The 14,877-nt window shown below is 44.3% G+C and overlaps 1 protein-coding gene across 5 annotated transcripts in view; it reads right to left on the bottom strand.

Moving 5' to 3' along the window:
* LOC119187112 (uncharacterized) overlaps nucleotides 1–12,927 on the bottom strand; it is a 185,367-nt gene extending 172,440 nt beyond the window's left edge. For 4 of the 5 annotated variants that reach the window (XM_075872216.1, XM_037435361.2, XM_075872213.1 and 1 more), the window contains exons 1-3: nucleotides 12,660–12,927; nucleotides 8,235–8,321; nucleotides 4,969–5,123 (exon numbers count right to left, since the gene is read on the bottom strand). In XM_075872216.1, coding sequence (XP_075728331.1) covers nucleotides 4,969–5,123; nucleotides 8,235–8,265 — 186 coding nt within the window. In that variant the 5' untranslated portion in view covers nucleotides 8,266–8,321; nucleotides 12,660–12,927. The other variant, XM_075872215.1, reaches the window with a different exon arrangement.
* Nucleotides 12,928–14,877: the final 1,950 nt, after the last annotated feature.

The raw sequence follows: 14,877 nt of genomic DNA, 5'->3' as shown, positions 1-14,877 counted from the left end.
CATTCATCGCCACTTATCACCGCTCCCAACCGCTCTCCTTACTCTTCAAGGTGGTGCGACCGACGTGCCTGTGGAGAATCCGTTCCCATTCACGATTAAGCTGCTTTGAGGCGAATGTATCGGTTCGATAGAATCATTCGAAACCATCCCTACACTTGACGTTCCCAATGGATCATCGAAGTCAGCACCTTTTCCTGTAGTTCCGTGAATGACCCTTCCACTATCGACATTTTCAACCGTGTCGTCGACGAAGGCCTAAACCCACAACAGAGGTGTGAGCTTTTGAGCCTCCTTCACAAGTTTCGGCCATCTTTTGAGAGTCACAGCGCTACTTTAGGTCGAACATCTACCGTATGCCACCAGATCAACACAGGTAATCACCCACCACTACGGCAGGGACTATACCGTGTTTCGCCAACTGAACGCCGTGTCATCGATGAACAAGTAGGTGACATGCTAAAGCGAGGGGTCGTTCAACTATCAAACAGTCCTTGGGCGTAGCCGGTTGCTTTAGTTAAAAAGAAGAATGGCAAGATACGATTTTGCGTAGATTATCGTCATCTAAACAAAATAACACGAAAGGATGTTTATCCTTTGCCTCGAATTGATGACACCCTCGACTCTTTACAAGGCGCAGAGTTCTTTTCCTCCCTTGATCTACGCTCTGGGTACTGGCAAGTGCCCACGAATCCGGATGATAGGCCAAAAACTGCCTTTGTTACACCAGACGACTTATATGAATTTAACGTAATGCCATTCGGCCTATGCAATGGGCCGGCAACATTTGAGCGCATGATGGACACTATCCTACGAGGCCTCAAATGGAACACGTGCTTGTGCTACTTGACGATGTAGTGGTATTCTCGCCCGATTTTCCCGCGCACCTTCATCGCTTGGAACAGGTTCTACGCTGCCTCTCTGCAGCAGGCCTCCAACTAAACTTGGAGAAGTGGGACTTTGGAGCATGCAAGCTGACCATTCTCGGACACGTCGTGTCGAAGGATGGCGTTCTTCCTGACCCCGTTAAGCTAAGTGCTGTTGGCGAGTTCCCGAGGCCCCCATCTCTCAAGGAGCTGCGTAGTTTCATTGGGCTTTGCTCATACTTCCGCCGCTTCATCCGGGGTTTCGCCTCGATCATGGCACCTCTGACAGACCTACTTCAAGGAGACCACAATCTATCTGCGTGGTCTCAAGCCTGCGACAGTGCCTTTGCGAAGCTCCGTGAACTGCTTATAACACCAGTCATACTGCGTCATTTCGATTCAAGCGCTCCCACAGAAATCCACACGAATGCTAGCGGTGTCGGTCTTGGCACTGCACTCGCCCAACAAAAGCCTCGTTACAAAGAATATGTTGTTGCGTACAAGAACAGAAGCAACAACATATTCTTCTTACAAGAACAGAAGCAAATTATTCGGTAACTGAGAAAGAATGCCTAGCAATTATCTGGGCCATTATGAAATTTCAGCCTTATCTGTACGGCCACCCTTTCGATGTAGTTACCGACCACCATGCGCTCTGCTGGTTATCTTCCCTCAAGGAACCCTCCGAACGCTTGGCACGATGGGCTTTACGGCTCCAAGAGTACGACATCCGTGTCATTTATCGCTCAGGCCAGAAGCACGCCGATGCCGATGCCCTTTCGCGTTCGCCTGTTTCTACTGATATTGTGAGTGCCTCCATCCAAGACAACTTCCTTCCACTATCAGGACTCATCGACATGGCTGCGGAGGAACGCAAAGATTCGTGGATTGCGTCTCTGATGGATTACCTATCTGAAACACTCGCCCACCCGCCATCTCGAGTGCTACACCGACAAGTCTCTCACTTCGCCATCCGTGATGGAATACTTTATCAAATGTACTTTTGACGGTTGCAAATGGCTTACTCGTCATACCCAGGAATCTCCGTGCCAGCATATGTGCTGCTTTCCATGCCGATCCGCAATGTCCACACGCAGGTTTGTTTAAAACCTACTCCAGGCTACTTTTTCAGTTTTATTGGCGCGGCATGAACACATTCGTTCAAAAGTACATTTGATCTTGCACAGAGTGCCGACGCCGCAAGCACGATCCTAGCCGTCCTACTGCACCAATGCAGCCGTTACCGGCCTTTATGGCCTTTATGGTCCCCTACTATATACATCAGCTGGGAATCGCTGGATTATTGTAGCGATCGACCATCTCACGAGATATGCAGAAACAGGCGCTCTACCAGTCGCGACGGCACGTGACGCGTCTTTCCTGCTGCAACATTTTGTTCAGCGTCACGGCGCTCCACGTGAACTTTTGAGCGACCGAGGCCGCGCCTTTTTCACGGATGTTATTCAAGAACTTCTTGCTGAATGCCATGTGATTCACCGCTGTACTACCACATATCGCCCACAAACAAATGGCTTGACCGAGCATTTCAACCGTACTCTTGGCGACATGCTTTCTATGTATGTCGCCTCCGACCAACCCAACTGGATCTTATCCTTCCCTACATAATGTACGCTTACAACACGGCACCTCAAGCGACATCAAGCTTTTCTCCCTTCTTTTTATTTTATGGTCGAGAACCATCATCTCCAATTGACACCATTCTCCCCTACCGACCAGACTCATCCGAAGGCACACCAGTTTCTGAAGCCGCTCGGTATGCGGAAGAATGTCGGCAATTAGCTCGCACCCTTACAGCACAAGAACGAGGGCTACAGAAATTTCGTCACGACGATGGGCGGTTTAACTACCAGTTTTCGCCCGACTCTCTTGTTTGGCTGTGGGTGCCCCCTAGTGCTACTCCTGGTACCTCTACAAAGTTTGTCAGCAGGTACCATGGACCTTATCGTGTCGTAGAACAAACTTCCGTTGTTAACTACCTCATCGAACCCCTCAGGGACACTGTGGACCTGCGTCGCCTAGGCCGCGAAATCACACATGTGGATCGCCTCAAACCGTATCACGAACCACTTGTCCTCAAGACACCTTAGAACACTTACTTGGCACCATCTTCAGCGAGGGGGAGATATGTAATGATGAATGTAGTGGGTCGCGAAGCTCGGCAAACACATTGTCAGTGCTAAGCACAAGACGCTCGGCTTGGACCTTGTCGCTGATTTCGCTGGCTAGTCCTACGCTCCTACCTGGTCTTGGATAACAGTTCTGACTGTCTCAGTTCTTTATTTCAGAAGGAGGAACATTCAATGGCTTGACCAGTTTCCTGACATGCAAAATGGGACGATGCCAAAACAAAACAAGAACTGTATATATGTATATATGCTACTTCCGTTTTTTTCCTATTCTTTATTTGTAACAATCAAGTAGAAAGGGGTAGCCGTCACCAAGTAAAGGTGACAAAAACACTTTCATTTATTCTCTATCTCACTAAAAAAAAAAGAACGAAAAATGGAAATAATGAAAAAGAGCTAAAGTTTATATAGTCGGTTACATCACCAGAATACATGTAAGTTCCGGCCACATCGGTCACCGTCCGACCCACGAAGAATTTGCATAAGTGTCCCACAACCTTCAATCATTTATTTTGTAACGTAAAGACCATTCACGTATTTCAGGCATATGAGTTGGCCAATCAGGCACCTGTTCATTTAGGTAAGTTTTCAGTGGAAAAGTTTTGCTTTTTGCGCTAATTTCGTAAAAATCTGCGACTTCAAAGCTCAGCCAACCGCAACATTCTAACAAGAAATGACCAACACTTAATTCATAATATGCGTAGTATTTGCATTTTCAGCAAAATAGTGCTTACGAACAGAGCTCGAAAATCTTTGCTACGCCACACAGAGAAACGACAGGCGCACCGCAATCTGGGGGCGAAGCATGTATTTATTTTTGGGCTGTAAGTGACCATAATTCCTTTCCAGAAAAACAACTGCAAGAGTTGGCATTTCAAATAGTATTATGCCTTCTATTGCAAGAGAAAGCAGCAATGTGACGACGAACGATGACGAACGGAGACTATGTGCTGAGCAACGACGAAGTATACAGATCACCTGTGCAGACAGCTGATAGTATCATCAAAATCGCTCGTTACAATCAAGGAAACACTGACGAGAATGCCAAAAGTGAGAAAGAGTGGGCACACCAACACGAATATTCTGTGATAGAGTGAATTCTTGGAGTGTATTAGAACGTGGGTAATAGAGTGCATTTTGGAAAACATGAGAGAGGTGCATGCAGAGAAATAGCGCTTATGATTTTGAGGGGACCATGCAAAATCGTCATATATCATGGGCATTGTATAATAATAAAACTAGAAATACAGGTAGCGCCGCCCTTACATATATACATATACGATGAGCGCCGGCGATGCACGTGGCAAGATCCAGCAGAGTGCGTCCATATAGTTGCTGTCGCAATGAAAAATATTTTTTCGTTTTCTGGTTAAATTACCGATGCCTGACACGACTACGATGCATGACATTTTCTTATTATATTCTGACTTATCACTCTTCAATATTTTTCCTGTTATTCTTCAATTTTGCAAGAATTTTATGGCCACTTATTTTTGCTTTGCCTTCCGAAAAGAAAAAGCCAAAAAAGATTCCAAACTTATTTTTATCCCCAGGCGATCCTTATTGCAAGCGGATGTGCTTTTGCATTTTGCCCACATAAAAAGAGTGCCACCTTGCCCTGGCATCTAACCCCACCCTAATTATCAACAGCTCAATACTTTAGCCACAAGGTTACCACAGAGGGTGGCACAAAATTAATTACCATCGCCGCAGTGACTCAGTGGTTCAGGTGCTCGGCGGTCGATCCGAAAGACGCAAGTTCGATCCCAGTCGTGGCAATTGCATTTCCGATAGAAACAGAATGCTATGGGGCCACGTACTGAAAGATCTCGGTGCACATATAGAACACAAAGCTGCAAAAAATATCCCCAGCCCTCTGCTGCAGTCTCTCTCTGTTATGAGTTCCCGAGGGACGTGAAATGCCACAAACCACTCATCAAATTGATGACATTGCCTACCTCGTCGCAGTGCCGTTCTGAAAGCCCCAAGTCCAAGTTTTCATCTCTTTCTTCAGTGTGCTGCACAAGAGGCGCACCACTCTTGCACAACTCATCAGCATCCTGGTGTACGAACAGACCGACTGTAGGCTCTGCTTCTCCTATTACATTACAGTCTGAAACATGAAAAAGAAAAAAAAAGAAAGCAGCTGCTGAGTGCTTTAGCCTCACTTAGAACAACCAGAGCAGAACCCGATCACAGATACAGTTGACTCTCGTTAATTCAAACTCGAAGGGACCTCTGAACTTTGTTTGAATTATCAAGAAGTTTGAATTATCAAAAGTTCTCAGATAGTATAATCTGGTTGAGGTGACACCACACATTATGAGTAGGCATTGATTTTATCACATTTAAAAATGTTTGTTTCTAAGCTCTAACTACACGCAATGAACAGAAAGCAGGGGAGTAAAGTCACCAGCTTTATTGGCAATTTACTGCTGATCAGTCCTCTTAATGAATTAGCAACTAGTTCTTTGCTATATGTGCCTTCGGCACAAAGCTCTCTATATTAGTTGAGAAGCATCACGGTTTACCATGCATTTTCTTTGTTTCAAACGCTTCTTTGATAGCGAAGCTTTTTCTTTGAAGGCCTGAGGTGCTTATTTTTTCATTTTTAGACATTTAAGAGGTGGGAAAGCAGCAGATATTTTCTGGTATGAAACTGTAAAAGTATGAATTAACCGAAATATGGAGTTTGAATTAAGAGGCTTTTAAATACACTGAAAGAATAGAGGGTTAACCAAAAACTGCATTTTGTTTTAATTAACCGAAAGTTTGAGTTATCACAGCTTGAATTATCGAGTCTTCTGTACATGTATTTTAAGATGCTATACGAGTATATTGTATTTGTATTGCGATACTGCTCCAATATGGGTATTTGTACTTCCGGTATACTAAACATAGATCATGCATTTGATTATACGAGTTGCTGCCACAGCATCCCACAATGGAACAATAAATGTTGGTTAAACACCCCTCTAAAAAATGATCAAGTAGGAAGGGAGCCTTTTTGTGCCACAACAATAATCATCACCCGGCTTGCTCGCGCTTTTTTTTCTTGAAAACTCTGCACTGGCGACTTTACTATTAGAAAAGCTATGTCACACTGATAATGTGTATATTGTTCATGACCTAAATGTGCTGATTGCACAACGATACTGCAAGAAAAGGAAGGCGAGATAGATGCTGATTATTGTTGTGGGACAAACAGATGCGCTTTTCATCTTTTTTTTTTTTTGAGTGACTTTTTCTCAAGCTCATACTGCCTCACACTAAGCCGCCTCAATGGAACTGACTGAAGCGACATTCCCTTTATCTTTTTGCCAGAACACTCCAGAGACAAGAGCTCATATGAGTAATGAATCAAAGCCACCACAATAAGTGATTTCGGAATGACACTAACGTACCTTGAGCACGAAAAACAATACTTCTCAAATAATAACTAGCATTTCATTTGGATAAAACAATGTTGATCGCATTTAAATACTGAATCACACAATTTGGCGCATGGGCATTTTTGGCTGCACTATATAGATCACAGGTTCTAAATAAACTACCCACAAACCTATCCTTAGTGGCCCGACTCTCACATGAGTGTTTTTGCCCCACTTTCTTTCTTTAATAAGTATTTCCATGAAAAAGTAGTCATGTATAGACATGACTGGTTTCAATCATTTTTTTCTGAGGCAATCCACATCGTCAACTTGTTGAAACATAACAGTGGAACAAAAGCTCTATTTCAGAATACGAGTCGATACTTCAGTTATTGTGTGGATATATCGATAGCACTCGAATCCCGACTCTAAATATACCCAACAATAATGACCTACTGGCAATGTTTGCCGGTATTTAGTTAAAGATCCTCCTCGCCCTTCCACATTTTCCACTGCACCGGCCCTCGCGGCACTACATTTAGTGGTGCAGCCCGCTCGGCGAGGAGAGTTTGAGACACCTGTTATAGATTGATGATAACCAACTCGCGAGCATATCTAAGTATGCTAACGTTCTCACTATGATAAGAAAAATTTTATTGTACAAAATTCATCAAAAGATCTTCTCGCTCTTTTTTTTTCTGAATAAGATGTTACCATCTTTTTTAACTAATGGAGTTCCTTTATTTCCTTAATTGCATGAAAAAAAGGTAATTGCAATAACTGCAGCATGGCTACACCACATAGAAATACAATGAAATACAACTACAAAATGAAAGTAGACACACAGGTTGCACAACATGGATAGGTCTTGCCATCTAGCGCCAAGAAAAAATACTGTGACAAATATAATCGCCAGTGAGATAAGGTAGGACCGATTCTTGTTGATTACATGTTATGTAGTCATTGGTCACATTGGTACAAAATGCCGTGACTATGTTGGTCAACAGGAGCGAAATGATTTATAATTCAAGCCTACGAAATAGACAAGATGAAAGAAAAATGTGAGAGCGTGCCGTGCCTTCTTTAACTTTTACTACGGCTAGCGAAAAGAAGTAGTAGCTAGAGCCATCTCCTCGACTTAGGTTGGTGCAGACTGTGGTGCAATTATTGATGAAGAATACATGCTCTGTGCTGTATCTTTATATGCTGTTGCCTGGGCCTTTATCGACCTCTGCTTTTATTGTATAAATTGCATGCGTGATCGCAAATAAAACCACTAGTCACAATTTAGCACCGTGTGTCCTTTTCCTCTGTCCCTGTTGTGACACACTACGTCGTATCAATTATGAATCCCGACCAACTTACCCAGCAATGTGCCTTAGAGGTGAAGATAGAATTTAAAAGTATCCTATCAGGCAATGTGCCTTAGAGGAGAAGATAGAATTTAAAAGTATCCTATCAGATACAATTACTACAATAGCATCTTCTATCTGTTTTCTCGAATACCTCGAGCCCAATTATAATAATATCTGGGGTATTATGCCTCAAAACCGTGATATGATTCCGAGACACCCCATAGAGGAGGGCTCCGGAAATTTCGACCTCGTCATGTTCTTAAACGTGCACTGACCTCACACAGTACACCGGCCTCTATCATGTGGCTTCCTTCAAGATGCGACCGCCATGGCCAGGATCGAACCTGCACCCTTCGGGTCAGCAGCCGAGCACCCTATGCACTGTTCCACCGAGGCAGGCTACTACTTGCCCAAGTATCTTGTATTGTATCGCAACATGATTTCAAAGCATCTGCCCACCCCTAAGAGCAATGAAATCCAGGTAAGGCTTATACACACCATCAGGTGAGGGCAGATGGGGCGTTTCCATGTAGCCACCGCTTCAGACAGTAGGAAGGACGTTTTGCGGGCCAAAGGCAGTTCTTTCTGGAAAGTCGCCCCACAAAAAAAAAAAAAAAAAAAAGCAGCACCCACACATGGGTTAGACTCTGGTAAGTAAAACATCGCAGTGAACTTTTTAGAAGAAAGCACGATAACCAATTTTCATGGTACTTGTTTTCCTCAGCGCAACGAAAAGCTTACCAGTCTAAGTGCCTGATGATAGAGTGTGCAAGCTCATGAAAGAAACAAAAAATGAAGCCAAGAGAGGTACAGGAGCATTATTTCTAGTCCTTAAATGTAACAGTAATTATGATATAGGTGTAAACAAATTAAATAAAAAAATAAAAACAATCACCTCCCAAGCGATCGGTACAAATGGCTAACCAGCGAAAGCTGGAACAAGCGGCCCCGGTGTTTAGTGGTGCATTCAACCCATTGCTGCACTGAAGCCTTTCGCAATTATTGGTTACAAGTTCCTGCTTTTAAACGAGGTTAGACACACGTTTGGCTTGGGTTTACCTCAGTGTTCATTTCACATGCCGCACAGTGTGCCTAGCATGATCATGGTCACAGAAGCGTGTAATGAGCGGATTTGATTTTGCAACGCGTTAGTTACAGTAATCATTCTCAAACGACAGGTGGTCACAGACGCTGCAGCCGAAGCTAAACTACTGCCGAAAGCGGGCCTCCACCCCAGAAAACTCGCTCCCGCAACCATAACATTAACCATACACCTTATTGCTGCGTTGTTTTAAGCGTTTGACATTGCAAGCTTGCTAGCAACGCAGCCAATAATGCACGTGCTTGGATACAGTGTTGTGAATGACGTAACTGATAACACAGCCAATGGACACTGCTCATGACACCGCTACTGAACAGTTTTTCGTTTCTTCTAGCCACAAAAAAGCTTTCACTGTGAAAATTGCAACTCACAGTATCTGAACCAATATCCTTTGGACAACATATCCAGTCACCCAAAGGTTGTAGTAGTGGACAGTACGATAAACGACGCTGTAGGTGAGCCCGTAAGGCATCGAATGCATTATCTGAAAGTTGTACGTTCGGGCCCTAGCAGCGGCACATTGTCTTTTAGTCCACTTTTACTTGTATACAAACATTTCATAATTACTGCATTACATCAAAACACTACAAATAATGCCCCTGAACTCTCCTTGGATTAAATAAGTTGTACATAGGGTTGCCACCTGTCCCCTTTGAGACCAGCTCGGCCAATTTTTTAGACAGCGGACTAGTTGCAGGTCCACACCCACTGTCAGCCTTTTTTTTTTAGGGGCGAAGCTCCTTAGGGCGTGGGCTGTGCGTCCCCTGTAGCCTGTATGTAGCCACCTCTAGTTTAGGTCTTGCAGTGTTCACTAGATGGCGGTACGGTCCCCTGTATGTAGCCACCTCTAGTTTAGTTCTTGCAGTGTTCACTAGATGGCGGTACCGTCTCCTGTATGTAGCCACCTCTCGTTTAGTTCTTGTAGTGTTTACTAGATGGTGGTACTTGTAGCTGATGATGAAAAGATGCAAGATGTTATAAACTAGAAAGCGGTACTTGTAGTTGATGAAAGACGCAAGATCTTATAAAATAGGAATGATGTCACATATGGCGCGTGTCATTGGTTGAAGGCAATCGTTCGATTTAGTGCGGCGACGTACGCTAGGGGGAACGATGTAATAAAATCGAGTGGGCAAAATGTACAGAGGATTCATGGTTTACCAGGTTTACCTCCGGAGCTTCACCCACTCATCATCATTCACTTCGTGGATATGGCGGAATTTTTTCTTCAGAGCAGTAAACAAAGAATCGTTCTAATCATGGGTATTTTTATGCCAGCAATTAGACTATCAGGCTAGCTTAGTGGGCCATTTTAGCTACACCAGGTTTATTTGGCTCAAGAAAAGCAATGTTAAATTAAATGGCACTGCATGCCACGGACCTGCATTGCGTGCATTGTTCAAGGCTAATTTATTCTGTTGACAGCTCATCCCGACCCCCTTCTCCCTTATCGAAGAGCTGTTTTTTTTTTTTGTTCGAGAAAAGATAGCAACCCTACCTGTACATAATGAAAAAAAAACAAATTACCATACATCAATTCACCTCGCTCTGTACAATTACGTAATGATAACAAGACGCCATGAAACAATTATCAGAATTTTCAGATCCAAGGCAATCGTAGAGCCTCGCATGCAACACATGCTGCAAACAATGACATCTCAACACGACAGCGGTTTGCATTTATGTGCTGTGGTGTCCATTCCACACGCATGTGCAGCAGCTCGACATGTTCAACAAGTCGCGAAAGCCGTGACACTCCTCAGCATAAACTCCTTTTACTGCGTAAGCATAACAGAATTGATTCAGAATGGACAATAACATACATACTCCAATCGTGAGCACTAATTATGGCATGCATAAAAGTCATTAGACTACGTTTGCTAAACATATTGACTCCAAGGTGCAGCATCAAAGCTCCTTGACGGGGCTGTGCGACGGACTTGTTTTTTATGACACTGAAACGTAATTCGAAAATATAACGCTATTCAAATGAAAAAAAAAAAATGAATGCTTAAATCTGTCGCTATTACTCATGGTCTTTTCATTTCCTCTAGTACCTTATTGCACAATCCGGCCAGTGGTCTGACCTTTGATTGAGGCACTGACGAGAAGATTTTTTTCACATTAATGAGTGATAACCCTGTTACACGGCAAATATAATGTCATTTACAGCGAATGTCATTCATTTGTAACGTCATTTGTTTGCCGTCAAGTGGGAAAACTAATGCCATTTGATGAAAATGACATTTTCTGAAGAACGAGTGCCCGAAACACCTTTGCGTTCCATTTCAGACTGAATGAGTGGTTTCAACGCCAGGGCCTTATAGGGAGATGTCTGTTAACTTACGTATACATAATTTTTACAATTTATAAATACCTTATTCTTTACTAGAATAACTTATTACTGGTTTCATGACATAACAGCACGTGCGAAAGTTCCTAATAAGAAAAATTGCTCTCAACTACAACGGCTCAACGCCAGCCATGTTTCGTTTTATGCGATGTAGTCGTCGGTGCCGAGGATGTTGATCGTCCGATTTAACGTGCTGTGGTGACCAAGGTGGTGACTACACGAAAGCACAGATTCCGTCGCATTTCTGCAGCCGGAAATTCAGTCATGCCCCACGTTTGCGGCACAGTCAAAAACAATAATTTTACAAATATTCCAAAAGTTTCAGCAAGAAACGAATTGCAAAATGCAAATGGAAGTCCAAATTATTTTGCAAAGAAGCTTTTTAAACATTTCAAATTTATTTTGGTTACTAAATATCGAACACAACGCCAGAAAATCTTTTTTTTCAATGAGCGGGAATATTCAATTGGACACTGACGCACACATACTAGATAGGCATAGTGCTTCATACAGCATTGTTTTATTGTATGAAACTCTATGCCATGCTAGGAGGGGATGGTACGTCGCGGCTGCGTACGACACAGTCGTCAACGAGCATTCCGTTTAAGTAGACTGCGCTGTAACAATACGTCAGATCACAGAGGAAGGAAAGATAGGAGCGGGCATGCCCAGCCAGCGCGCTACGTGAAAAGAGTGGAGGAAATGATATCATGACGGCCATACTCACCGGGCACAATGGCGGCGTTACTATGGTTACATGTTGCGCAGTGAAGCTGGTCTAGCAGTGAGCGGCCGCGGCGGCATATGTGTGTCTCCGCAGGTCTCGTGCTGAGCCGTTGCGGACAATATACGTGCTCTGCGCCGCGTTATTGGTTACGCAGTGTTTTCCTGGCAGTTACTGTACTCTTAGCAACGTTTACAAAACCTTTCGTCCACTACGGGGCCTGAACAGTGCGTAGAACGAGCGCATATCTGTGTCGTGCGGCGGATGAAGCATTTGAAGTGTTCAGCGAAATTTCGTTGGGCACCATGACGAAGCCGAACGACGACGAACGCCTTGCAGGTCAGCGACGGTTGGACAGTGCTCCTGTTTGTGGCAATGGACGAAACTGTTGTGCCCAGCAAGACACAATGAGGATCATGTGCACATACGTAGTTTTGTGTTCGGTATGTGTACAGTAACAACTTGCATGTGCGTAATAAAACACTTTTTTTTTCTGTACCGCTTGTTACACTCGCCCCGAGCATTGTAATCTCAACGTTAGAGCAACCGCATTCAAGTGTCACTCGCACCGTGCTCTAAGTCACCACGGTCGCACAATGCTGACGCCGGTGAGTTTCACGCGGAACACGGGCACAGTGGCTGGGCGCTGCGTGGGCCTCGTGTCGGAATGCAACCGTAGAAGAAGGCGCACGACCGATCGTGATGTCTGTACAGTGCGTCTATTAATGACGTGAAAACACTCACCGTTGTCAGTACATCCAGCGCGCGTTCTCTTGTACTAGCTTCGTTGTCGGCGAGCTGTTACTCGCTGGTAATACCACAGAACACCTACCAGAACAGCGCTGGCCCAAAGTGTTCAGCGCCGTTCCATTACTAGTTTCGGATCGTCATCCAGTGCGCGCTGCGCTGCCCACGTGCCTTCCAAGCCGGAGAGAGGGTCACCCAGTGAACAAGAACCCTTCTAGTACACGCTAGTCACGCCTATATGCTCAACGCCTCCTCTAGAAGATGCCTGCCGCATGAGAAGAGAAACGGCTACCACACCCTTCCCCTCTTTTATTTTAGATTGTTCTTGGTCGCTAGCGTCACCTGTGGCGGACGGTGCAACAACGCAACATTTTGCATAGCCTCCGAAATAGCGGTGTACAGTTGCAGGTCTTGAACAACTCTCGACTCAAGAACAACTCTCAAGCACAGTTAAAGCTCGTCACATAGCCGATAAGCAAGAACGTCACAATTTTTGTTTTGAAGTAGACACCTAGCTAACAACAATGCAAAACTTTCGTTTATTCATGAGTCGCTAAAACGCTGCATTCACACAAGATTTATTATTCTTCGTCTTTGGGACGACTGCAAGTGCACTTTACGATGGACTTCAGCTAAAAAGCGGCCCCTACACCGACATGATTCTGGCGAAGAGGGGCTACGAGGACGATACAGCCAAGTTTCGGTTCCCCCGGTGGCACGAACCATTTCGAGGCAAAACGGTTCGGTTCACCCAATAGCCGCTTAAAACCGGCTTGACTTGGCTTAAAGTGTATAAATAGGTGGCGTTAAAATCGGTGTGTTAAAAAACACTTTTCAGGCGATTTGGGCGTTCTTTATTCCGTGGTTCAGGTAGAGTTCCTCACTAGCTTGTGACACACAGTCTGTGGCGGGTTCATCGTATTCTAGTCGTGATGCTTTTTTCTCCGATGTTGGTGTTGGATTGGACTGTAATCTGTTTGAAATGGCGAGAAGCGCCTCTGCCCGTGGGGTCGTGGTCGCTTTCTGTTGTTAGAAAGTGATTCATACGCAAGTCGCTGCCGCTTTTCTTAATTCCTGTGATGTCGCCGTGCTTATCGAGTAGTTAACGTCATTCGCCCGAAGCACAGAATTAACACCTACCAGCCCGAAGTGTTTGCCACCAAATCTACAAGCAATGACAACGAGCATAAAATAAAGGCCTTTGGAACGCGATTTGTGAATATTGGTCTGATGCATGTACTACGCGGATGTATGGTAGGTGCATGCGTGTTGCTTGAGGACCGATCAAACAGCTGGTGTCACTTGGGAGGAAGTATATACTGTGCCAACGCTTTCATTGAAGCTTGTTCTTGCTTAAGTGCGTGAGATAGATACGGAATGCACAAGTTGGAATTAGAGAACGTTCTTGTCCGAGTGGCTTTATTAAGCAGTCGCAGATGATGGCAATTTGTTTGCTTAGCAGTGTGTGTTTAGATTGGGGTAACCAACAGTGAAGGTAGTTGTGTGTGGGTGAGGAAATTAGTTTTCTTTGTTGCGGTGCCTTCCAAACAAATCCGTTATTTCTTCTCTTCATTGCGTCGGTCTCTTGATGTGGCACTAAATTTTGCTATGTGCTCTTCGTGACACTTCCTCTCGCTCTAGAATGCTCTAGTAAAAGTTGACGCTAAAGTTCAGCTGAAGTGTTTAAAGTTCCTTGCAGCTAACCACAGCAATATTTCTTTGTCTATGTGATCAGACGGACACTCGTTACTTGGCATGCCTTTTATAACGCAAAACGTTTCTTCTTTTTTTTTTCATTTACTGAACAGTCCGGAAAAAATCGGGGACATTTGTCCCGACTGGGACAGCGCGGGCAAAGTCTTGGACAGTCCAGCGAAATTCGGGACGGCTGGTAACACTAGTTTAGGCAAGTGTATAACAATGAAAAAAATGTAATAAAATAGAAATTTCATTGCTGGGAGCATTGTCGAGCTTCAATTGCTAACCCGTAAAGGTCTTTTTAAAAGTTAACATTGCCGCAATACACCAGTGTCATGGGGTGAAGTGCTTGCAGTGTATTGCAGTAAAGCATACATTATGCGCGCGCGTGTGTGTGTGTGAAATGGAAGCGTAGCACTGCTATTAGGCCTAATGCGATGCGCCGTGCTTTGTCTCATTACTGGTCATGCGACAGACGGCATCAGCACCAACTTCAACCTTTGTAAAGAGTCCATAT

Source organism: Rhipicephalus microplus, chromosome 8 (assembly GCF_043290135.1).
Source record: "Rhipicephalus microplus isolate Deutch F79 chromosome 8, USDA_Rmic, whole genome shotgun sequence".
NCBI lineage: Eukaryota > Metazoa > Arthropoda > Arachnida > Ixodida > Ixodidae > Rhipicephalus > Rhipicephalus microplus.
The sequence above is the reverse complement of the archived record's forward strand: the minus strand, read 5'-3'. Positions and strand labels throughout refer to the sequence as shown.